Consider the following 25,177-nt stretch of genomic DNA (forward strand, 5'->3'; position numbering starts at 1 on the left):
TAAAATATCTCCCTATCTCTCTCTAGATTCCCCCATCAGTTCTCATATTAATACCCCAAAAAAATTGCATTAAAACAATCAGTTTTGCCTTCAAGAATCTTGATTTTCTCCCATCGCCTCGTGAGCGCTGGAGTGCGCTGCATGGTAGCACCCGTGTGCCAGCGTTGCCCTTTGCCCGCTGGTCGGGCGCACATGTAGCCATGCGCCCAGCAGATAGAAGGGTGCACCCTCTATGGGGACTTCGCCGAAAATTGGCTAAGTCCAAGAGGGGTTCGACCGGGTCAGACCGGCCCTTTAAATAAAGAAAAAAACCTTTTTTAATTGGGCTGTTGCTATTGGGCCAAGCCCAATAGCCCGACCCAAGCCCGACCCACAGAGAGGTTCGCCGCCGCCGATCGCCGGAGCAGGTAATTTCTCTATTTTTAGCATTTAAAAATTATAAAAAATAAAAAAAATTAGGAAAAAATATTTTCTGGATTTAATATTCCAAACAAATCAGGAAAATTCCCTAAAATTAATATAATAAATTTCTAGTGATTTTAATAACTAAAAATTTCTTTAAAAATCTCTAACTGTTGTTTTTAAAATGTTTTTTTTCCATTTCTCATGTTAATTTAAATTATGAAAATTAGTATAAAATATTTCTAGTATTTTTTCTTTGTATTTATGCTTCAATTTAAATCATAGGAAATTGTATAAATTACTTTAAAATCCAGAAAAATCCCAAAAAATTATATTTCTCACTTTTAAACTCATTTCCTTCATTTCAAGCTTCAAAAAAATTCTGAAGTTACACTTCTGCCTCTCTGCGGATCAACCCCTTACTTGCCCCATATTAATCATGGAGTATTAAGTAGAAAGTTACATAAATATTGTCGGTTAAGTCTGAATTAAAACAGTGACATAAAACCCCTAAATTTGAACTTATTGGATTCAAATATGTCTTTGCTCGAATATAATAAGAAGTACATGGAAGTGATTGAGTGATCAAGATAGGACCGTTTGCCCTCAATATAAGAGTAGATTTACTCAATGAAGATGATGATATGGAATCGATGGCCAGGCAGTGCGAATATTGCAGAAGGCATTCTCCAATGATCCATGTTCCGCATGAGTACTATCCACATGACAGATCAGGGTTTGATGATTAGCCATACCCCAAGTCATTAGGGAGTTTCATACAAACAAAGGATTATACATATACAGTAACCGATAATGGTAAAGGTTCCATGAAAGAGTTGGAACACTACTTTGTATCTTCTAGAGAAATAGGTATAGCTTGTCACCCCATGGGCTGGAAACTTAACCGATCAATTGAGTTAAATCAATCCTTAATTAATTAATCTATGTGTTGATATAATTATTTAATAAAATTGTATAATAATTATTATTGGGCTGCTAAAGTTATTAGCATAAGATTATAGGGGCATTGGTGGATATCCTTAATTAAATCGATCCTTAATCTTAAACAAAGTATAAATAGGGAGGCCATTTAGGCATCCATGCCAGCTAGAGCTGGACGCCCCCTTTCTTCCTTTTCATATTCTCCATTCATCTAAGAAAAGTTGGAGAAAACCAAGAGGAGATCCCAGAGCACCTTGGTTGTGTGGATACTTCTAGAGGTCAGATACATGAATGGCTTTAGAAAAATCTCCAGGGGAGAAATTCAAGGGAGAAACAAGTTCCCTACAAGATATACTTCACGTGTTCAGTTTCAGAGATCAATTTGGAATCAATCATAGCTTCCATTGCATAGAAAATAATCAGCCTTCAATCAAAGTACTAGAACCCAAAAAAGATCTCATTAGAGATATATCCCTCAACAAGTTTTTTGAACCCTAATTACTAAGAGATACACTTGAACTGATATATGGTTCAGACATATGAGAAAGTATATGTATGTGCTAAGGGTTGTGATGGGTGTGTATCTCTCCCCCCCTCATCATATAAAATAATAGGGTTCATCCTTGAAATTTCAACCAAATAAGCCCATGATATTTAATTTGAATAAAAATTGAAATTGAATAATGATATTGACATCAGTTACCAATCATGATAATAATAAATTAACAACGATGCTGCAAATGATTTGCCATGCTGATGCCTATTTTCATAGAATGCTACTTGAAATACAAGAAGATCTCCTAACCATTTAATCTTACTACAAGGGAGATTTGTGAGAGAAAGAGAAGATAGGAACGGGTGCTCAAGTCAAGTTTCCATGGGCACCCAAAGATAGGCACCCTCCCCTATTCTCACTCTACGGGGAAGTTTTCATAGAAATCCCTAAACTTAAAATATGATCACTAACATCCCACAATATGCTCCAGCTAACTAATAACAAGCAAATTATTGGGTTATTTTGGTGAAATTTACATGTTTTTATGAATTAGAATAATTATAAGTATTTTTATCATGCTTTAATCTATCAAAACTATTTTTAAAGTGATAATCTAATTTTTTTTGGATTTAATGGTACCTTAAAGGATTTTTTTGACATCATATTATTTAAAATTAATTTTTTGTTTAAAAATATTGTTTTTTTTAAATGACCTTGTATTCATGGAGATATGAATTTTCTAAGTTGAAATATATATTTATTTCAATTTTGTGACTCAGCAGTTATTTTATTATAATTTATTAATGTATTTTTGCCTAAAAACATGCCTCACCAGGTGTCACCATTTGATTCGATCCAATGCATTTGCAATGATTAGCATGATAATCTTTCTTAAAATGGTGCGATTGTGACGACATAATGTGCAATCACTAAATGAAAGTTGTGAATTGTCATTTGCATGATCGACATGGACCATAAGAAAAAGGAGATATTTAAATCAAAATAAATGTGCTTTCTAAATTGAGATAAAAAATAAAAATGGGAGAGATAAAATTCAAAAAGTGTGTGGACACATGCAGTGCACACGTGTACCACTACATTTGACTAAATATGAGATAGATGCTAACATGGCACGCAACAACACACACCATGTCAGGCAATCATTTAGGAATATTCACCCTTTTCTAATGTGAATGACATGTATCAGAGTGTCAGTTAGTAGAATAAAACTAAAAGAGAGGAGTGTTGTGACGCGGAGTGCGGCGATGCACAGCCATGTCACAAGGATTAATAATGATTTTTAAAGTCTTATTTTGTCTTTTTTCGTCCACACATGTACACATGGCAATCTTGAAGCAAGTGATTAGAGAAGATGATGTAATCATGCCAATCATTTCGATTATTGGACATCTCACACACCAACAAAAAAAGGAAGAAGTTTCAGCATTGATGATGAGGAGAGAGAAATTACGGATAAATAGGATTGCTCCGACTTCAAAGCTTGATCTCTCACGATCTCGATGGCCAATTAAGTGAAAATTTTGAGGGACGCTTCATCTTCACACCCTCTTTCCATCTATTCGCTCTGATCTATAAATAGAGGATGCATCATTCTCAAACTCATCCTTCAACTTGTTTCATACTCATGTGGGCTAATTGAAAGCTAGCAAGTTCTGAGATCCATCAAGCTTATTCTTGGTGTTCTGGTGTGTCGGAAGAGACATCATGGAAGAGGGAGAGTTTACTTGCACTAAAAAATTTCCAAAATCTCGGTGGAACGTAAGGATTTATAGTAATTATCATCACCTCACGTTGTTCATTTTGGACATCATCATTAGCGTAGATCAATTTCACGGTCACATCCTGCCATTGCATCACATCCGTACACTCTCTAATCATGTCTTACCACCTTAACATCACGGTCTTGTTGTTGATTTATCATTTACCTTATACAACTCGCTCTTTACCTTGCTCTTGTGTATTCTTCTCATTATCTTGACTTCATCATCGCTCCTGTTCAATTATCTTAAATCTTAATTTATAAGTATCCACTATCATCATCTTAGTTATAGTACTAATTATCACTATCTCACCTCATATTTTCTCATCAGTTGACTCTGTATTTTATATGTATCTCATCTCAATACAATAATCGTTATTTTAGTAAAGGTTTATATTTTTATTGATTAATATTAAAATACCATCGACATATTAAAACCCTAATTTATGAATTTATCACTAATCATCATCCTATTTGATTGAAAGCCAAAAATATTCATCAATAATAAAACCTCTTAGCGTAAAAGTCAAAAAAGGTTATTTAAAAATACCTATAGTATGCATAAAGTGATATTAAAATGAAATATATAAATATTCAAATAGTATGGTGGACTACATAGGAAATTCAATATTGAGGTGCTTCATTAATATCTAATGCATGGAACTACGGGCAAACCTTAAATTGTATTATAATTTAACTCTAGATATTTTGGTATGTAGTGTTAGAATCAATTGAATAAAAATTGTTCCGAAAGAGCACTCACTTTGTATTGTATTCAATCCACACAAGTCATACAAGATCAAGCTTACTCATCATATGGGTGGTATAATGCAATGTTATTTTGTCTAGGTATTTTGATCTCAATGTTGAGTATAATTCACATATGACTATTTAGAACACACTAATGGAAATATATCTGGCAACAAGCCAATCACACATTCCATATCTCCTTCCATATTCATAAAATAAATATTCATTATAATACACGTGTGATGCTTATAATGAAGTTTATGAATACATAATTTGACTAAGTGAATTCTAATGAGATCATAAAAAAGAGATTTCTAGTATTTAAGCATATGTTCTAGATATTCCTATTCGAAAGGTACACAAGAAGAACATCAAATCATCCTAATAAAATACCATTGTCTAGTCACACTCATATAATGAGTATGGTCAATCTCGTAGCCATTATTGTGGATACACTACAGATAGATAGTGGGTGCTCTTTGGGGGAATGAGTTCATTGAATTGATCTATAAAAGTCTGTGAATGGTATTATGTCAAACTTTCAATCAGGTTGACTCATGTCATGATTGTGCAAGTGGTCCTTAGACATGAAACACAAAAAACATATTATAGATGGATGGTTGTACTTTGACCACAACTTACGAGTTCTTAATCATGGAATTCTAAACAATCTTAGTTCGAATGCATTAAGAAGTTCACGAAGATGATTGAGTGGTCAAGATGGGATCGTCCATCCTTGGAATAAGAGTTGACATTGCAAGGAAGACAATGTGATGAAGTCCCAGGAGCGTCAAATGGATGAGGGATTGTATGTACATACTAAGTGATGACAGAAAAGTTCACATGAGTGAGTTGATACACACTCATTTACATTTTCTAGAGCATGAGGTGTAGCTTAGTACCCCATGGTGATGGAGCACGCCAGCCCACTCCATCAGATACATCTTCTGTCAACAACATTGTCATCAACAACCCTGCTGGCTCGCATCCCGCCCGACCGGCACGCCAAGGCGTAAGTGAAGACACTCGAGTTCAAATACCCCGGGTGAAAGCACAACCGCACCATCGAATGTTTTGATTTTTGCCAGTCCATGCTCGTTCGGTTCCGTGTTTTATTGGGTATGTGTGTTCATTGTTGTCGTGTCTGTATCTGTGTTCGTGCCACGTGCGCCTTGACCAATGTGTCCATGCCCCTCTGTGCCATACACGTCAGACCCTGCTCGCAACCGCTGCTTGCTTTTCGCTCGCGCCATCCATCATAACGTCGAGCCTGTCGATTTCAGCTGTTTGCTTGAGCCGCCTCGCCGTTGGTCGTCTCTCTCTTTGCCTCCGGCCTCCCACGTCACGCTCTAGCACCACTCCCCGCCACTTGTTGAGCACGCCGTGCTCACCTCTGGCACGCCTCTACCATACCTGCCTGCACTGGTTAGTGCACTAAAAGATTACAGTGATGATTGTGACATCACCGATGAGCTACGTCGTCCCCCTTGGTCGTCAGTTACATTACTTTCTCCAGTATACTTTCGACTCCACTCCATCGCGCTCGGGTTAGTTTAGGTGAGAGTTTAATTATCAAAAACTACAAATTGAGTAATTTCCTTGGTACGGGTTGAGCCCATCCGTTACGTGCAAGCGCCAACAGATTTATTGTGCTTGACGCGGTAGTCGCCATCGTCACTCCGACAAGATTCAGAAGGTCACCGTCACTGTCACTGGTCTCCCGCCCCAGAGCTCGGAGTTTGACGAAACCCCACGAGTCGGGGCCTACACATACATCCGCCTAGGATTCATTGCATCACGTAGTTTCATTCTCTTAGGGGATATCCATTGGACGACATCATATTGGTATCAAAGCATTGTCTCGATACCGACCGGATGACATCCTCGACGACGTCTGGTATCACATGGCCTAAAGACGCAACCTACCTATGAGTTAAATTGACATTCCATTAATTAATTTTTATGATGATATAGTTAATTAATTTGGAATGCGAATAAATACATAGGCGATGTGATGCAAATAATTAATTTAGTATCAAAGCATCATCTCGATACCGACCGGACGCTGTCCTCGACGATGTCCTTGACAAAGTCCGGCATCACATGGCCTAAAGACGCAACCTACCTATGGGTTAAATTGACATTCCATTAATTAATTTTTATGTTGATATAGTTAATTAATTGGGCCATTGGAGTCATTGACTAGACTGATACATGGGCCTAGAGGGTGACACACATATGGTCTTTTAGATGTCGGAAGAAATACTTGAAGTTTAGAGGTTTTATGAAAAATACCCTCCAAGTATAATAGGGAAATGCCTTGAAAAAAAATTACCCATGCCCAAATTTTTCAGAGCTCTTCCCCTTCTTATCCCCTCTTCCCTTAGCTCCCGTCCATTCCCAATATGATCAAAATGACATGACAATGATGACAGAGAGTGAATAGAGCTCGTCAAGACAAAGGATGAGCTTTGACATGCCAAGGATTCTGAAGATCTATAAAGAGGTTGCACAGATGAGCGGTTGAACACATCTCAATGCGTTGTTGATGTTGTTTTGATTCCATTATTAGTCTTCTATTGGAGGAATCCATTTTGTTTCATCCAGATCAAGGCCATAGAACCCAACACACATTTTTAAAGAATTGTGATTATTGTGTGATAATCTCAACAAAGTTCACTTAGTCATTACAAGTATTCAAGAACTTCACTATAAATATCACAAAATATTAACGAGTAAGAATATATTGCAATGAACATAAATGAGACATGGAAGTGTGTTGGCTTTCAGAAAACTTAATATCCATCAGATATGTGGCGATGGGATAACCCTACTATATTAATTTGTATTATGTCGAATCAAAGTAATCTATTAAAAAGATTCATAAACCCTGAATTTCCAGAGAGAAAATACATACACACTGTGGTGAGAGAGAATTCTATCTATACAGAGAAGGAGAAATTGAGGTTCTGAGATAAGATTTGATTTTCATTTTTGGATATTCTGCGTCATACTAAAAGATAGGAACCAAAAAGCACAAAATAATGGGCAATATATAGGTTTTTAATAGCCCACAAGGATAGGAAGGAAAATATATCTATATAAGTTGAAAAATGGGTTCATGTCTAATATGTCATAATAATAATATTAAATTGATTGTATAAGATATATATCTAGATATCTCGAAGACCGACTCGACATCTCAATTCCTTGAAATATTTTTGGATGGTGATTCATGGATAATAGCTTGCTCAATTGCCTGAATCCCTTTATCACTTTGAGCCTCCTCCAATTTTTGAAAAACAAAGATATAACATGATCAAAACATGAGTATAATCTGAGCACCTAAAATAAAAAAATATTTGAGCCTGCTTTGGTGGAAATTCGAACTTTCTTTTTATCAAGGATAAGGGAAAAAGTTTTGGGATTCAAATTGTGGTTGTTTAAATAATCACATTTGGTCTGCCCAAATGCGGAGCTGAGATTTCAATAGGAGCTGAATATTAATAGTTTTTATTCAAAGCTCTGTAATATAAATCTTATATTGCATGCATTCCTTGGTTCTTTATTAACATTTCCCACATTTTATTTATATAATGTACACATTTAAGAATAAATTAATTAATGATTCTTCAGTATCTTAAAATTTTATTTGTAATGGGAATTTATAGAATTATATTTTTCCTAGAAATAATTGGTTGTGGTTCCACAATTGAGACTTTGTGCAGTACAATGGGACTGTTTCTCTAAATGAATGCACTTGTCATAACTTTTATTAAAGGTAACTAACACTTCATCGTTTCCTATAATAAACTTTCAAAATAATATTCTCCTCCATCGTTGCCTATAGTAAGAACACCATGAAAAGGCTACTTAGAAAGGCAGTTAAATAGCATTGTGGTCACTGGGACATCACATAAAGATGGATATAATAAGAACTATAGATAGCCATTATCATGATGTAATAAATAAGTATACCCCAACATCAGGTCCAAATAAATGAGTCAGCAATATTCTCCTTCATCACTAAGAAGGCTACTTAGGAAAATAGTTAAGTGGCATTTTAGTTAGTGGGATATCACATAAAGATGGATACAATAAGAACTATATATAGCCATTATCCTGATGCAATAAATAAGTATATCCCAACATCAGGTCCAAATAAATGAGTCAACAATATTCTCCTTCATCACTAAGAAGGCTACTTAGGAAAATAATTAAATGGCATTTTAGTTAGTGGGATATAGCATAAATATGGATACAATAAGAACTATAGATAGCCATTATCATGATGTAATAAATAAGTATATCCCAACATCAGGTCCAAATAAATGAGTCAACAGTATTCTCCTTCATCACTAAGAAGGCTACTTGGAAAAATAGTTAAATGACATTTTAGTTAGTGTGACATCACATAAACATGGATAGAATAAGAACTATAGATAGCCATTATCATGGTGTGCTGAATAATTATATCCCAACAGCAGGTCCAAATAAATTCATCTCAGATTGCATGAAACTGGTACTTTCTTCACTATCTCACTTCGAAAGGGGAGGCAGCAGCTCTCCAAATCCTAGCGGGTGTGCCTTTTGAACGGTCCGAGTGAAGAATCGCGCATTTGGCGGTGAAGGGTTTCTTCTCGCTGTAATCTGTCGACATGAGTAACGAATAGTGAGGCCCAGATCGATATCGGTCTCAAATCTTACTACTGGTTGCCCAATGTTGTTAATTTTTTCTCTTTGGAGCTCAATATCTCGATTCTTGGCCCTTTTGTAGTGATTACCTGTTCAAGCTGCTTTTGATTGGGGACTCGTCCGTGGGTAAATCATGTCTTCTTCTAAGATTCTCTGTAAGATTTTTCTCATCTTCCTACATTTTTTTATTTTATCATTGTAGGAACATTGGGTTAGCGCGTAAGCATTTCAAATTTAATGTTGAGTTATTGTGCGAAAATGTGTGTGAGCTATCACTCATTGGATCTCTTGTGATTTTTTTTAATCTTTTTTGGGTATCTCGTTGTTTTTCTGCTTCAAGAATATTGTGTTCGTCTCCTTGTGAAAGCAATGCGCTAATCTACTTTTTCTTTTTCCTTCAACTCGTTGACATGAAATATCAAGTGTCCAATATAATGAGATGATTGAATCGCATTTTCTCAGGACGATTCCTATGTCGATAGCTATATAAGCACGATCGGAGTTGATTTTGTAAGTCTATCATTTAACCCACGTCTTTAGACAGTGAAATACTTATCACTGTGTTGTATTAATGGCTCTTTCATTCATGTTAAAATAAAATGTTATGTTTGTATTTATTCTTACAGAAAATCAGAACTGTCGAATTAGACGGGAAGACTGTAAAGCTGCAAATTGTAAGTGTGCTCTGTAATCTTTGATTATTTTAGCGAACTTCAGTATCATGTTTCAAGATATGGATTTTTTACGTGAAACGATGTGAACTTTGCTACGTGGTAATTGTGATGAAAGTTTTTTGTTGAAGAAAAAATTAAAGTAATCGAGATGATTTTTTTGTGTAGAATCTAGCCTCGCTCTCTTGTCAACTTCTCCCCTTCGCCTTTGGTCTCTGAAAGAACACCCGTGGGTTGTTGACTATCGTTAACTTTGCTAATATTACATCGTTAACTTTGCTTAATATTGTTAACTTTGCTAGAAAAATCTTGAATCGGATCATAGTTCCGATGTTTATAATGAGATTGCTTTAGTATGTGTTTTGAGTAATGTCTTCCTTGATCGGAAACCACTCATTATGAGGAGGTAAAAAATCAGTCGTTTGAGCCTGATGTTGCGTGTTGAATACGAACTGCTCTAGAATTCTTGAGTTTTTTATCTTACGGTTGACCACTAACTACGTTTTTCCTATTTATTGTTGAGTATTGGTACAAGTAGTAATCAGATTTGGTATGTTTTCATTGTCTTAATGTGCCTAAAACCCTTGTCTTATTTTAATCATTGATATAATTTTTTTCCGAAATTTAATAATCATTTACATTTCATATGAAGTCTTGCCTTTTTTCTCATTCTATTTTTCTTAGTGGGACACTGCAGGACAGGAGCGATTCAGGACGATAACTAGCAGTTACTATAGGGGCGCGCATGGAATTATTGTAAGAATTTATAATTTAATCGCTTAGAACTGCTGGTTTGGGCTGAAAATACATGTTCTTGTTCTTTTGAATTTTTTCTTCTTCAATTTTAGTTATAACTCTTGAAGAAGTTCATGGTTAGTTTGCATTGCATTTTACAGATTGTCTATGATGTTACCGAGATGGAGAGCTTCAACAATGTTAAGCAGTGGTTAAGTGAAATAGACAGATATGCAAATGACAGTGTCTGCAAGCTTCTGGTGGGAAATAAATGCGATTTGGTGCAAGACAAAGTCGTTGACACCGAGAAGGCAAAGGTGACTCAGTTATTTATTTATTTATATTTCATGATTTAACTGGTAGATCAAAGCATCAGTCAAACTATCTTGATTGATTCAGCTAACTAGATAATCTATAATTTTATGATCTTGATGGATGCAGGCGTTTGCCGAGGAGCTCGGCATTCCCTTTCTGGAGACCAGTGCCAAGGACTCAATTAACGTTGAAGAAGCTTTCTTAACCATGTCCGCAGAGATTAAGAAAAGGCAAGCATTAACTAAAATTCGCATAAATTATTACCCATTTATTAGCGTCATTAAATATCATACCATGCAAGTCATATTACACCAATTTGACAGATGTTATTATTAATCCAATAGATAATCTAACCATCTTCGATTATAATTCCAAATTTGCAGGATGGGAAATCTATCAGGGTCAGATAAACCACCATCCAACTCGGTCCAGATGAGCGGCCGCCCCATTCAGCAACAAAGCAGCTGCTGCAGCTGACTCCCTAATGTTGATCCTCCTCAACTCACTGTTATTTTGTGTCAGGGAGCAGTAATCTCCCGGAAAGCACTGTCAGGGATCTAATTAGGAAAACAAATTATCGGTCATTAGTTTCTAAGTTTTGCAGATATCTCTGGCTTTTTCCACTCGGTTTTCTAAAGTTGACTATCTTCGGTTGTCTTGGAAAAGTTATAATTTGGATAAAATAATAACCGGTTTACTAGTACCTACGTTTACAGACCTTTGATCCTCGCCTTGAATCTCTTCTTTGTTTCCTCTGGCCTTTGTTTGTTGATTTTCTCTCCTCTTGAGGTTCGTCGTCATCGGAAGGCTCGCCAAAGCCAATGAGCTTCTCGTATTCGCCTTCATCTATGTCGCCTCTCTTCAGCTTCTTCAGAAGCCGGTACTCGCGAACCAGGTCTTCCTCGTCTTCCTTAGTCTGAGCTGCCCGCCGCTGCCTGCCTGTTGACTTCCTCGTCGCCTTATCCCCCTTGACGCCCGTTGAATTTGACTTCAGTAACAGTGTAGCTTCTTTGATCTGCAATTCCTCGCCAGATTCTTTCTCCCTCAGTTTTCTCTGCCTCTGCTTCTCGCGGGCTTTATCTCTGAAACATTAGAGCGTCGACTCGTCATAAGACATAGTTGTTCCGTTCTGTTCATTTTAAACGAACAAAAAATTTGCACAAAAGGACCGCACACGGCCTTGTTCTTTGTTCTGTTCTTTTTTTTTAAAACAAACAAAATTTGCACGCTTGCGCATATTCGCACATTCGCACAAAACAAGAACAAAATTTGCACAAAGCGAACAAAAGAACCACACACGGGTCTGTTCGATGTTCTGTTTGGATCTGTTTTTCTTCTGTTTGGAAAACTGAACAACGAACAGTTCGCACAAATTCGCACAAAAAGAACAGAACGCCCATGTCTACTCGTCATGAGAGGGGAAGCTGGGCATGGGTCAAAAGGTTGAGGTGTTGACCTGTATTTGATGGTCTTGAAGTCAACGTCGTCGGCTGGGGTGAAGCCGTCGAGGGAGAGAGAGTGGAGCTTGACGTCGCGCATTGAAGGGAGCTGTAGAAGGCCATAGCCCATGGCCAGCCTCCCAATATCCAGGTCTTTCCATCTAGAAAGATAGATTTATGGTTTTATAAAAAAAAAATCAGTATTAAGTTTAAAAGTCAGGGCACCTTAAAAATTAGTGTTTGGGGATTTGATCTGACCGACCCATTTTTTTTATTTTTTTCAAAAGAAATTAAGAAAGATCAACAAAAAATTGGTGACCCTACTAATATGATAAATAAATATGAATGTTAAGTACACACAAGGCCTAAAGGGTCAATGCAACCTCCGATTTGGTTTTTGGTCTGGGCAAATCTGCAATGGATTCATGATAAAAGGGGCTATCTTGATCTAGCCAGAAAGATTGATCGAGATAGCCAATCGTGGATCACTGTGATCAACAATCAGGTCATCAGATTGAGGGCCTACCAAGATATAAAATGTATGCACAATGGAGGAAAAAACTACGTTTCATGGCCTTTTTTTGGTCTTTTGACAGGTGGCTGAGGAAGCAGGGCAGTGCCATTGTCTCACTTACTGAAGGTTAACTATAGATACATCTGAGTCATGAAAATTTTATGCAATGGCAATACGATAAATTTCTGAAGGACGAACACTGCCTTCCGCTTAAATCCACTGACAGATTGATCTGATTCATGAAACTTATGCAATGATGATGTGATAGATTTCTGTTGGACGGACACTGCCTTCCACTTAAAACCACAGACATATTGATCAGATTGAACATGCTATATCGGACATATGATCTACTTATTATAGGGTCAAATTGGCACGATCAAGAACCATCCCATCCGATCTATCGACTGACCAATCTGAACGACTTTTTTGATCCATGGATCATTTGGCAGGGCCGAGATTAAGCGTGATCCAATCCAATCACGATCGGATTGCAGAACACTTCTGAAAACAAAGAAGATCACCTGAAAATATACGAACAGTGATGCTCCTTGTATGCGCGGACGAAGGAGACAAATGCCTTGAGGCCTTTCTCCATGACATCCCGGTCCATCTTAGCAGTGGCCCGGATCTACCAAAACAAGAGAAACAAGTATAATTTTACAATAAAAGTTTCTCGTTCCGGAAAGGGTCATTTTTTTAAAATCCATCATTTTTCTGAAAGAAAAATATGGGCATATTTTTCTTGCCTCAGGAACAACATCCGCGGCATCATCTGAGATCGTCCTCTCTTGAAGCGGAACCCTTCTGAGTCGTAAGAATTCAACATAGGCTTCTTCCTGGGAGAAAAAATAAACAAAAAAATATGGTGACTTTATGTAACCGTACGCAAATGGGATATTCATGAATCAGATGCAAGCATATATAATTAACCTTCGGTAAGAGAAAGACGATGGCACTGCCCTGCTTCCCCAGCCTGGCAGTTCGGCCAACTCGGTGTATGAACACGTTAGGATCTTGGGGAGGATCATACTACAAAATAAACCACTTATAAGAGTTCAAGAACGGCGAAGAAAACATTACTCAGACGCAATTCAGGAAATACCCAATTACTGCAAACCATAAAAAAATAATGAACAAGAAATTGCCTGAACAATCCAATCAACCCCAGGAATATCTAGTCCCCTAGCCGCAACATCAGTGCACAAAAGAACCCCACTTTCAAGAGCTGTGAATTCCGCTAATGCTTTCTCTCTTACAATCTGTGAAATTAACACGAGTAAAACATGGGCTAATGCTTCATCTCTGGCAATCTGCAACAATATTACGAGAAGAACCACGATTCATGAACTTCTTTCGGCATACCTGCTTCATTCTCCCATGAAGAGAAGTCAGAGAGCATCCCTTGAGGACAGAAATGTTGGGGAAAACCAGGCTCCAATAATCAACGCAAGCACATGTCATAAAATAACTGTAATCGTGACCATAACAGAGTCTCAGCATCATCAAGAAAGACATGAAAAGTGTTAATTGGGGTCTAAATCGTACGTACATTATCATCTTCTTTGACTTATTCTTCGCCACAAAATCGACCAACTGCGAAGACTTCTTATCGGCATCGCACTCCAAATACTGCAGGTAGATGAAGTTTCTTAAACAAAATGCTGACTGGAATAGATTTGCATTCACTTAGGAACTATCAATGCATAAACATAAAGTTTTGATTAAATGATTGTTTATACCTCTATGTGAAGACCAGAAGGAGTTCTGGATGAAGCCATTTCCTGATGCCCTTTGGACTGAGGTCTTGTTTCAGTCAGAACTTCAACCCTCACAGGGTTTCTAAGTCCAGCTCGAGCAAGCTCTTCAACAGCCTCCGTCTGAGTAGCGGAGAAAAGACCTGTTCTTCGGAGCTTAGGCAACCGAGAGATTATAGATGTGAGCTGCTTCTGGAAACCCATGTCCAAAAGCCTGTCAGCTTCATCCAGAATCAAAACCTGGACCAAATAATCAAATTCATTACTGAAACTCGATTCTATCACAGCAATTCAAGAACACATCATTTTGAATTTTACTTGGAATATTAAAAAAACAAAGATCAAAGAACCTCTAGGCCGCGAAAATCCAGAATTTCCATCCGTTCCATGATGTCGAATATCTTTCCAGGCGTTCCAATCAGCACATTTGCCCCTTCCTCTTCGATTCTCTTCAAATCCACTCTGATATCCGCGCCTCCGACAAGTAGCAAAGTCTTCACGCCCGGTAAAGTCGATAGAAAAGGTCTTGCCACATTGTATATCTGCGACGACAGCTCTCTCGTCGGGGAGATGATCAAGGCCAAAACCTAGAAAAAATCACGAAAATTGAAGCCGATTCAAGGGAAACAAACAGAAAACACAAGGTAAAATCACTCGCGATTACCAGATAAACCTAATTTCCGCGTTTTTTCAGTTCCAAGCTCCAAAAAAACTGGTTGAATGGCGTACCTGGTGAGATTTTGGAGGGAGAGACGTCCGTTTGAGGATCTCAACAACAGGAACGACGAAGGCGAGTGTCTTCCCGGATCCGGTGGCCGCGTCGACGGCGACGTCCTTGAAGCTACAGAGCAAAGGTATAGCAGCGGCCTGGACTGGCGTGCAGAAGCGGAAACCACCTTCTCGCAGCGCTTCTAGAACAGGCTCCGATATCCGCGGCTCCAGCTCTGAGAAGAGAGTCGTCGTCAGCGCCTCGTTCGCCGCCTCCGACTTCGCCATCGCCATAGCCATCGCCACCTCCAATTTCACCGTCGCCGCCGTCGATTTCCCCGCGCCGCCCCCAATGTCACCGTCGATTTCGCCTCGCCGACTCGAATTTCAACGTCGCCGCCGTCGATTTCGCCGCGCCGCCCCCAATTTCACCGTTGATTTCGCCTCTCCGCCCCCAATTTCACCGTCGATTTCGCGTCTCCGTCCCCAATTTCACCGTCGATTTCGCCTCTCCGCCCCCAATTTCACCGTCGCTGCCGTCGATTTCGCCTCGCCGCCTCCAATTTCACCGTCTCCGCCGTCGATTTCGTCGCGCCGCCTCGAATTTCAACGTCGCCGCCGCGGATTTCGCCGTCTCCGACACTGATTTCGCCCTCGCCGTCGCCGATTTCGCCGTCGCCGCCTCTTTGCGGTCGACCTGCTCGTCGACCGCGGCGGGCTTTTATACTTTTGGGGTTGGGGTTTTACGGGTTTAGTCTCAAGGTTTTGAGTTGGGGGTTTAGGGATCGTCGCGCTGATCGGCGCGGAAATTCGCCCCACTGGACGAATTTTCGACCGCACTAAAGCCTCGCGCGGGGAGTGGGGCGGTTCTGGGCCGGAAATCCGAACTGCGCACCGCTCAAAACCCCGCGCGAAAGAGATAGATAGGGAGAAGAGATACTGGAGAAAGAGAGAGAGATAGGCAACAAGAGAGACTAGAACGAGGGAGACGAGTATAGTTCCAGATCCTCCGGGACGTGGACGGGACGGGACGCGAAGATCTGCCTTCTGACGTCCGAAATCAGTGCAGGGATGTGGGTGGGACGGTTTTTCGTCCGAGACCTCCGGACAAGACAATTTTTTTGTCCGAGAGGACGAAAACTGTCCCATCCATTCGTCACTGGCCAAATTTCCGTCCCGATTTTCGTCCAATCTCACAGACGGGACAATTTTTTCGTCCTGGAACAAAAAAATGTCCCGTCCGCGTCCTGTCCACGTCCCTGCACTAGTATAGTTCCGGATCGTCCGAGATGTGGACGATGGACGGGATAGGATGAAGATCGTCCTGTCCGACGTCCGGAATAAATGCAGGGAAGCGGACGGGATGGTTTTTTCATCCGAGACCTCTGGACGGGACGATTTTTTCATCTGAGTGGACGAAAACCGTACAGTCCATTTGTCTCGGGACAAATTTCCGTCCCAGTTTTTGTCCAGCCTCGCGGACGGGATAATTTTTCATCCTGGGACGAAAAAATCGTCCCATCCGCGTCCCAGCACTATAGAGACGAGTAACAATGAAGAGGGAGAGAGGCTAGAATGAGAGAGATATGAGATAGACTAGATAGAAACGAGAGAGATAAGAGTGAGATGAGCAACCAAGAAGATAGAGAGAGACATGAGAAGTACTACAAAAGAGAGGGAGATGAGAAACGAGAGAGATTAGAGAGAGATGAACAGAAGAGACAGACTAATACGAGAGAGATAAGAGAGATATTAGAAACGAATAGGATTTGATGGTCCTGGTCTGGTCCCAATTTTTAGCGAGGACCTAAACCTTATTTAAAGTTTGATATGGTTCTGATATGGTATTGTCTTGTCCTGGTTTAGTGCTGTTCTAGTCTTCTTGACTAGTCAAACATTATGCCCTTGCAAAATCCGTCTAGTATTGTGACAACCATGACAACGTCGTTGTCCTGTAACAACTTCTCATAGTTGATATTTTTCGACTGCATGGTGCTGTAGATAGCTTTAAACGATGCTCACTCCTGAGGCACGCGCCTACCTGTGAAAAATGTGGACTGTGTGAACCACGTCATCATACATGTGCCATGTTAGAACCTACTAGAAGGATGAAATCTACAATTACTTACTCGGTCGACCAGCTCACATGATCCATTGTGTATGCAAATGGACTCAATAGAAAGGCGAACTCCTTGAGTAGCTTTGAATGGTTGTTTACGAGAGATCTTTGTCCATTTCCCTCTTGATGTGAAGTAACCAGCCCCTGAATTGATTACATTTGTTTTGTAATAGCTTCCCCTGGCATCTCATGTGTGCTACTCTGCGGTGTTAATAAGTCAAGTAAAAGTTATTTTTGGCTTCAATTTATGTGTCCTAAACAGATCCGTAAAATTATTTATTACTTTGTTTATCCATGAATGGTTCTAACAACCATTCTAACTTAGGTCACTACCTCATCTAGAGAACCAGTTTGTCACTACAGTGGGTCATTATCATCCTATCCTCCTCCAGACCATAGTCTCTGTCATAAAGATTGATAAATGATAATCATATCAACATTGATCTCTTCCTTCAAAGTGTGCACCGAAATATGGATAATAAACTCTTCAGTTCCAATTGAACTATGATGTTCACTAATTGAACTATGACATTTGGGGCTGAACTTTGTGTTTTTATTGTGTAATTTTCTCCCAAATATGGCCATCATTTTTTTCTTGATGCATTATTAATTGTTTTTGCGCAGACATGCAAAGTCGGGTGCTATGACACTCAATTACACACCTAGTTGATGGTATATAAAATACTATAAAATTCTACAAAACCTATAACAGTTTTCGATACAAATTTAAATCTGATTTTTACTGGCTAACCACCTCTCCGTGGACTAATCCCTCACATTATACCAGATATAAATTGTTAAGGGAAACTCATCATTTTGATTATATAATTCTGAAACATCAATGATAGATTTCACTCTCACTAAATCACCCTGGTTTTGTGCTCATCTTTTATCCAAGACCATAACTATGAAATGTTGGGACTCTAAGAATAATACAGAGTCCACAAGGGAGGATGTAGAAGTGTATGAAATCAAAGATTAAAAACTGTGCTATCATTCTCTTGCATTCTTATTTTTTATGAAACTCATTCCCATTCTCTGGACTATTATTTATGTCTTTAATAGGGATGAATTTAAATGCTTCTCTCAGATTTACAAGATCTAACTCTATATAGCACCCTTGTGGCAACACTGAAAAGATATTGCCAAGTTGATGTTTCCTAAGTTTGAATCAATACATGTAAACATCGCATGTTAAGTCAATCTTAATAGTATCTGATTAATGGCGATTGGTTCTAGAGCTGGAGGACGAAAACGAATGATGTTTTTGAACGGACGGAATGGAATAGACCGGACTTCCGTTCCGTTATCCATCTGACAATTTTTTTTTCGTCATTTGTCACCTGTTTAGTCATCTTCACGAGTTCGCCATTCATCCATTCTGTCAATCGTCCAGGGAAGTAAACGGAATGGAACGGACGTCCCGGTGACGAAACGGACGTCCTTGCCCCCCCCCCCCCCCCTTCCAGTCATTTTCCCTCTTCGTCTGTCACCTCTCTCCCCCTCTTCGGCTGTCGCCTCTCTCCCTCTCTCCGTCTCTTGCCTCTCTCCCTCCGTCTCTCGCCTTTCTCCCTCCGTCTCTTGCCTCTCTCCCCCTCTAAGTCTGTCGCCCCTCTCCCCCTCTGCGGCTGTCGCCTCTCTCCCTCTCTCCATCTCTCGCCCCTCTCCCTCTCTCTGTCTCTCACCTCTCTCCCTCTTTCTGTCTCTTGGTCTCTTGCCTCTCTCCCTCTTCCTGGGCCTGCGCCTCTCTTCCTCTTCCTGTAAGTAATTGTTCAAGAAACTGATTTTTTGCAATGGTTTCTGTTACTTCTGTTGAGAAAAAATTTCACTGCTTTCTAAATTGGTTTGTCTTTGCCTGCTGTTTCTAATTCTGCTGAAATTTCTATAGAAGGTACATTGATTAAGAGATTAATTTTTAAGTTTTCTAATAAATACATTAAAAAAATTCGTCATCGGTAAGAGTCATCCGTCATTACTGTCGATGTCCTTCATTTTCGTCATCCATCTTTCGTCACGAACGAACGACGGATGACTAATGACGTACGACGGAAATCCAACCGTTGAGTCATTCGTTATCCGTCGCTACGGACGCTGACGGATAAAGAAATTTAAACGAACGGACGACGAAACGTCATCCGTCATTCATCTCTAATTGGTTCTATAAGGCGAAACTAAAAGATTAATCTTTTAATACTCATGGCCCATGGGCCACTTATACCGATTCTAAACCGTCCGATCTATATAGTTTGGTCGTTCCCAAATTTAAACCAGACTCCCTCTCTCACCGAGCAAGAACACTTCAATCTTCAGTCTAGAGTTTGCGATCGAGCTCCGCCAGTGGAGCGCCGATCGATCGGCAAGGAGGAGATGCAGAGCTCGGTGCCGAAGCCGGAGGAGATCATGGAGTGGTTGCAGAAGGAGATGGGCTACGCAGGCCCGCTGCCGCGGCCGGAGGTGATTCAGAAGATGAGCAGAGGTAACATGGCTCCGGTTTGGAGTTTCTTCCTGCAGAGGGTCAGATCGGAGAAGACGGTGGCGACGGTGCGAAGGAATATAGTCGTTCATGGCTTGTCGACCGCGGAGGGGGCCGCTGGTGTCGGATTGCGCGACGTGGAGAAGGGCAAGTCCGATTTGGAAGAGAGGGAGGCCGCGATTCGGGAGCGGGATTTGGCTGAGGAGGAAGCGGCTCGGCTGAGGGCCGTGGTTAGACGGCAGAGGAAGGAATTGAGGGCTCGGATGAATGAGATCGCTAGGGAAGAGACGGAGCGCAAGAGAATGCTCGAGGAGAGGTCCAGTGCAAGGTGGATTTCTTTCTCTTTTGAGACCCGTTTAAGTTGTATTTCAATTTTTTTTTCTGTTGAAGTGTTGAGGATTCTTCCGATTATGGGGTGGAATTTTTTGCCAAGCCTGCGAATTTTTTGTCTACATCCCAAATATATTGTTGTTTAAACTAACCACAAAGTATGAAATTTGTTTCTCTTCTCCAAGTAGAATGAACTCTGCCCTCTGAAATCTGAATTTCCCTCGTCGTGATCCATTATTTGGTTCACGCTTCAAATTCGGTTATTTTTCGTTAATTTCCGTATGCAGTTAGGCTTATTCTTCATTATTTAAAGAGTTGCTTAATTTAAAACACTTAGTTTTTCTCTTGTCGCAAAAATTCTTTCTTTCTTCTTAATGTTCGGATGTTCTTCGCTGTAATTGCCTTCGAAATTCTTAGGGTCATGATTCCTAATTTTTCTCTTGTTGCAGATGGTCTTTCTGTCTTCTTAATGTTTGGATGTTTTTCGCTGTAATGACCTGAAGTATGCCACGCGTTGCAGCTTGCAGCACAAACATGAATGGATATTTAATAAATTTTCTGAATTTCCATTTCTTTTTTGGCATTGATATCCCATCAAGTTGCTGTGATTTGTTTCCTCAGGCATAAGCTGATGATGTTGGAGGCCTATAATCAACAGTGCGACGAAGCATCCAGGATATTTGCCGAGTATCAGAAGCGTCTTCAATACTATGTCGATCAAGCAAAAAATATTAGTTCCTCTTCTGGGATAGGTACTGGAGAGTTTGATAATCCAGCTGGCCCAGTTCGTAATGATGCAGTTTACTCCACAGTTAAAGGAAACACGCCCTCTGATGATATTATTCTCGTGGAGACCACGCTTGAAAAGAATATCAGAAAAGCTTGTGAAACCCTTGCAGCGCAGATGGTAGAAAAAATATCCAGAATATTTCCAGCTTATGAAGGAACAGGGCTTCATTTGAATGCTCAAGTTGATGCTTCAAAGCTGGGACTTGACTTCGATGGAGCAGCACCTGATGACGTCAAGGCTATAGCAATCGATTCTTTGAAAAATCCTTCCTTGCTTCTTCGAGCCGTGACGCTTTATACATCACAGGTTAAGACTCTGCTACGGAAGGAAATAGGAAAAATTGATGTTAAAGCTGACGCAGAGTTGTTAAGGTCTCGATCGACTTAACCTACTTTTATTTTTTGCTCAGCCAAATTTAAATGTTTTAATGTCTTAGTTTTTTCTATTTGTGCAAACTGGATTTGAGATAATTCTTGATACTACATTTTCTTACCTTTTTTGTTTATAATGGTGTAAATACAGATTTAAATACGAGGATGATCGGATAGTAGACGTGACCTCTCCTGACTCAAGTTCACAGTTGAAATACCAAGTCTATGGAAGTGGAAAATTGGAATCAGATTTTTCTACGAAAGGAATTTGGAATCAACTTCTTGACAAAGAGGTATATCAAGTATAACAAGTTTTTGCTTTTTTATTTTCTTGCATTGTGGACGTATCATTTCATGAGTATTATCTCGAATTCAGCATCTGTTCACCAAAAATATCTTGCCTACTCACAATTTCTTAGTGAAGAGACATTGCATTAGGATCTCGTACCAGAGAGAGAAAAAAAAATTCATTTTTCCAGTGGACATATCACAAGTAAATATGCGAGTCATTTACATTAAGTATTAAAATATGCAGAATCACCTGCTTCCAAAAAATGAGCGTATATTTGCGTGAACAAATATGTTTAGTTTCGGAGAAACGATGTTCATTCGTATGGATTCTTTTATAGTATTAGACTTATCTTCGTCTCCTGGAAATTTTTATGCACCTTTATCACTCAGAAGAGTTCGGTTTGAATATACCGCATTGCCTTTTGTAGCTATTGGAAAATTTTGTGATCATTTTGTTGAATGCTACATCATAAGGTATGGAGATTAAATCTTGGCCATCTTTTTCTATAACTTTAATTATGGAGGAAATCCATAAAGTTGAAATCGTTGACTACCCGTTGATGTTTAGCAAGAGTCAACGTCTATAGATGCCTGGGTGCACGCAGAGATAGGGATAGCTAGCTTCTACATTTTCCTTTCTACTTTCTCCTGTTGGTTGTCTTTGTTGAACCTAGTTTAGATTTTGTCTTCTCTTATCGTTTTTGTTATCATATCTGACGGGCATGAGTTTCCATCATTACATCTCTTTTCTTTTAACTTTTTGTTTTCTTTTTGACATTATCTGTTGTTTCCTTCTCAGAAAGAGCACGTGCAACAGTTCATAGCCACTGAAGATTCTTTGAACAAAGCTGCAGAAGCTAAAGGCTTGAGTCAAAAGCTCATTAAACGTCTTCATGGAAACAATGATTTGGCTGCACCACAGCCGATTGCCGCGGGGGTTATCTCCCAAAATATTGGAAATACTAGACATTTCGAGGTTTGGTTGATCATTGATATTATAAGAATTCTACTTTATTTGATGGGTAATAATCAAATGTCTTCGAGGAGATTTTATGGTTCCCTTTTTCTGAAGTATTGCTTTGTTTATTAAAAGTCAAACTGGTCAACCTTGGACAACCGAATTACTTATCTGCTATTTTTCGTATTATTTAGTTGGACGTGTTGGCCAAAGAAAGAGAAGCAGCTGGTTTAAGAGCAAGCGTAAGCACCTTGCTATCAGAGGTTCAACGTTTGAGCACACTGTGCGAGGAGCGTAGAGAAGCTGGGGAAGCACTGAAAAAAAAGTGGAAAAAGATCGAAGAATTTGATGCTCGTAGATCTGAACTGGAATCTATTTATTCTTCTCTTCTTGAAGCGAACTCGGTGACCTTAATATTAGTTTAATGACCATGTTATTGTCTATTTGATCTAATTTAAATTCTCTTAACTTTCTGGTTTTTTTTTTTTTTTTTTTTTTTTTGCAGAGCGCATCATCGTTCTGGAGGAAGCAGCCATCAGCTGCTCGAGAATATGCATCTAAGACCATCATCCCAGCTTGTGATGCTGTAGAAGTAATATCTATTGGTGCAAAAGATTTGATTGAAAAAGAAGTGTCCTCTTTCTCCGAAGCTCTGGATAACAGCCTCTTCATGCTACCCTCTACCCCACAGGTCCATCAGAGATTCTTTTTCCTCTATTCTGTACTCGAATATATGTTTTCTCTCTTAGATTGAATGCTCTTTTTTACCACGATCAGGTTTTTTGATGTGCATGATAATTATGGGTCTGGGATCCATCCATTTTATCCAATCGATTTGTTCTCGATTTCGATTTATCATCTATCAGACCTGATCTATCAAATGTTTCAACGTTTTTGCCTTCGATCATAAGCACAAGTTATTTAAAATGCTCCGCATTTCAGAAACCGCAAATATAGGATTGATAGGCTCGCCAGATGGCAGTGCCCAATGTGGCCCATCTGGCCATTCCACTTAATTAATAGATTTGATTGAACTAGTAGATACAGTGGATCAAATCTGTTGTTCAACAGTCGAATGGCCAATCCATTAATGATCAAGGCCACTCAATTGATCAAACATTTCAATCCAATTCAATCAGATTGTCTACCCCTAATGATAATTCCAAACAGTGCAGGCTCTCTTGGAGTCCATGGGTGTTAAAGGATCTTCTGGGCCGGAGGTGGTGGCTGCTGCAGAGACAAATGCATCTTTACTGATCACTCGAGCTGGAGCTGGAGACCCCTCTGCCTTGCCATCTATATGCCGCATATCAACTGCTCTCCAATCTCATTCTGGTAAGGTTTTCCGCATCTCTCATAGTCCCATAAAAAAACTGCGCTCTTAAAAATAAAATCCTCTCTTTTGTATTGTGATTATTAGGGTTTAGATGTCAGGACGCGGCCCTACGGTCTGTTCTTGATGCTCTAAACTTTTACTTAATGCCCCGGGCATCAGAGGCTAGCGTTCTGGAAGAACTCTCCAAGATTATAAACCTTGTTCATACTCGGCGGGAGCTCGTTGAGAGTGACCGCCTTCTGTTAAAGCATGCGCACCGTCTCCAGCAAGGCTACGAAAGGTAATGTCTACTTAATTTTCTGCTGATCAGAAGGAAATAAGACAATAAGAAAATCTTTCTTCAATTTCAGGAAAACGAATTACTGCTTGAACTTGACGGCAGAACAGGAGCGTCTCATAACTCAGAGATGGTTGCCTGAGTTGACGGATGCTGTCTTTAATGCCCAGAAAGGTTTGGAAGATTGTCAGCGCATCAGAGGCCTGGTGAGCAGCTTACAAGTAAATAGGATTTAATTTTTTTTAAACGCTAACCCATTTTATGCGGGAATTTTGTTGCAGGTCGATGAATGGTGGGAACAGCCAGCAGCGACGGTTGTGGACTGGGTATTGGTTGATGGTCAGAATGTAGCCGCCTGGCTCAACCACGTGAGGCAGCTCCAGATGGCCTTTTATGACCAAAAGATGATGTGAGTTTGATCTTTTTATAGCAGCGTCTCGATCGAATATCCAAAATGGGTCATTCGAATCCCTTTAAATATCCAGTTTGATATCCGATCAATCGCACCAGATTGATCGATTATTCCGTCTAGGGTAAGTCCTATCCTCAGGTTAGCTGGGGGGATTAATCTACCTGATTGTATCTGATTCAATTTTTTTTTACTGTGGGACTATCCTACAGTCTATAGCTTACATGAAATGTGTCAAATACCCCTCTATTGGTGGGTTTATAACTTGGGTGTTAATAAAATCCAAGTAGGATTTATAACTTGGGTGTCAAATACCCCTCTATTGCCAGTTCTTGTCTCCAACCTTCACTATGTGCAGCTAGGATTTGGCACATCCTGAATGGAGCAGACAGGATGCAATGGGTAGGAGATCTTATTTTGTATATGTCCAGATGACGAGTGGTGACGGGTTATTTGTCTTGTCTCCCGTCCAGTCACCTGACCCTGAGTTTTAGAAGAATCCTGTATGTCCATCACATGACATCATGTCACTCAGTCAGCTTAACTGACTGCCACATTTAGCCATACTAACAAGTAAAAAAAATTGTTAATGTCATTCATGGGAGAAAAATCCTTTATC

At 39.6% G+C, this 25,177-nt stretch overlaps 3 protein-coding genes across 4 annotated transcripts; 2 read left to right on the forward strand and 1 right to left on the reverse strand.

The window, feature by feature from the left end:
• Nucleotides 1–8,879: 8,879 nt before the first annotated feature.
• On the forward strand, nt 8,880–11,409 carry LOC144705423 (GTP-binding protein YPTM1-like). Its single transcript, XM_078578086.1, has 8 exons — nt 8,880–9,042; nt 9,148–9,220; nt 9,528–9,575; nt 9,692–9,739; nt 10,421–10,492; nt 10,633–10,788; nt 10,913–11,016; nt 11,170–11,409. Exons 1-8 carry the CDS (start codon nt 9,029–9,031, stop codon nt 11,261–11,263), a joined length of 609 nt encoding a protein of 202 aa, XP_078434212.1. The 5' UTR covers nt 8,880–9,028; the 3' UTR covers nt 11,264–11,409.
• A 29-nt stretch (nt 11,410–11,438) lies between these two features.
• Nucleotides 11,439–15,944, reverse strand: LOC144705422 (P-loop containing nucleoside triphosphate hydrolases superfamily protein). The gene is made up of 11 exons (XM_078578085.1): nt 15,226–15,944; nt 14,847–15,083; nt 14,482–14,736; nt 14,292–14,371; nt 14,105–14,210; nt 13,888–14,001; nt 13,673–13,771; nt 13,489–13,578; nt 13,264–13,370; nt 12,243–12,386; nt 11,439–11,868 (listed from the first exon to the last, which is right to left on the reverse strand). Exons 1-11 carry the CDS (start codon nt 15,502–15,504, stop codon nt 11,484–11,486), a joined length of 1,896 nt encoding a protein of 631 aa, XP_078434211.1. The 5' UTR covers nt 15,505–15,944; the 3' UTR covers nt 11,439–11,483.
• A 3,654-nt stretch (nt 15,945–19,598) lies between these two features.
• AUG5 (HAUS augmin-like complex subunit) lies at nt 19,599–24,807 on the forward strand. Of its 2 annotated transcripts, none has more exons than XM_078578667.1 (10): nt 19,599–20,124; nt 20,748–21,287; nt 21,439–21,580; nt 22,378–22,554; nt 22,731–22,940; nt 23,042–23,227; nt 23,712–23,871; nt 23,957–24,152; nt 24,223–24,355; nt 24,431–24,807. In XM_078578667.1, the coding sequence occupies exons 1-10, from the start codon at nt 19,691–19,693 to the stop codon at nt 24,560–24,562; spliced, it is 2,310 nt and encodes a 769-aa protein (XP_078434793.1). In that variant the 5' UTR covers nt 19,599–19,690; the 3' UTR covers nt 24,563–24,807. The 2 variants fall into 2 exon arrangements, with proteins under 2 accessions (XP_078434793.1, XP_078434794.1); XM_078578668.1 differs by having other exon boundaries at nt 19,654–19,799.
• The last annotated feature ends 370 nt before the right edge of the window (nt 24,808–25,177 follow it).

This window comes from Wolffia australiana, chromosome 7 (genome assembly GCF_029677425.1).
Source record: "Wolffia australiana isolate 7733 chromosome 7, ASM2967742v1".
Lineage (NCBI taxonomy): Eukaryota > Viridiplantae > Streptophyta > Magnoliopsida > Alismatales > Araceae > Wolffia > Wolffia australiana.

What these genes read in the sequence shown, in the direction of transcription:
- LOC144705422 (XM_078578085.1), bottom strand. Translation starts at nt 15,504, where the DNA reads ATGGCTATGGCGATGGCGAAGTCGGAGGCGGCGAACGAGGCGCTGACG. An exon ending in TTCATGGGAGAATGAAGCAG is followed by an intron (nt 14,002 to 14,104) that starts GTATGCCGAAAG and finishes TTAATTTCACAG; the next exon opens with ATTGTAAGAGAGAAAGCATT. An exon ending in CACTGTTCGTATATTTTCAG is followed by an intron (nt 12,387 to 13,263) that starts GTGATCTTCTTT and finishes CTATCTTTCTAG; the next exon opens with ATGGAAAGACCTGGATATTG.
- AUG5 (XM_078578667.1), top strand. Translation starts at nt 19,691, where the DNA reads ATGCAGAGCTCGGTGCCGAAGCCGGAGGAGATCATGGAGTGGTTGCAG. An exon ending in ATCAACTTCTTGACAAAGAG is followed by an intron (nt 21,581 to 22,377) that starts GTATATCAAGTA and finishes TTTCCTTCTCAG; the next exon opens with AAAGAGCACGTGCAACAGTT. An exon ending in CTCTTCTTGAAGCGAACTCG is followed by an intron (nt 22,941 to 23,041) that starts GTGACCTTAATA and finishes TTTTTTTTGCAG; the next exon opens with AGCGCATCATCGTTCTGGAG.
- LOC144705423 (XM_078578086.1), top strand. An exon ending in GCACGATCGGAGTTGATTTT is followed by an intron (nt 9,576 to 9,691) that starts GTAAGTCTATCA and finishes TTATTCTTACAG; the next exon opens with AAAATCAGAACTGTCGAATT. An exon ending in AGACTGTAAAGCTGCAAATT is followed by an intron (nt 9,740 to 10,420) that starts GTAAGTGTGCTC and finishes TATTTTTCTTAG; the next exon opens with TGGGACACTGCAGGACAGGA.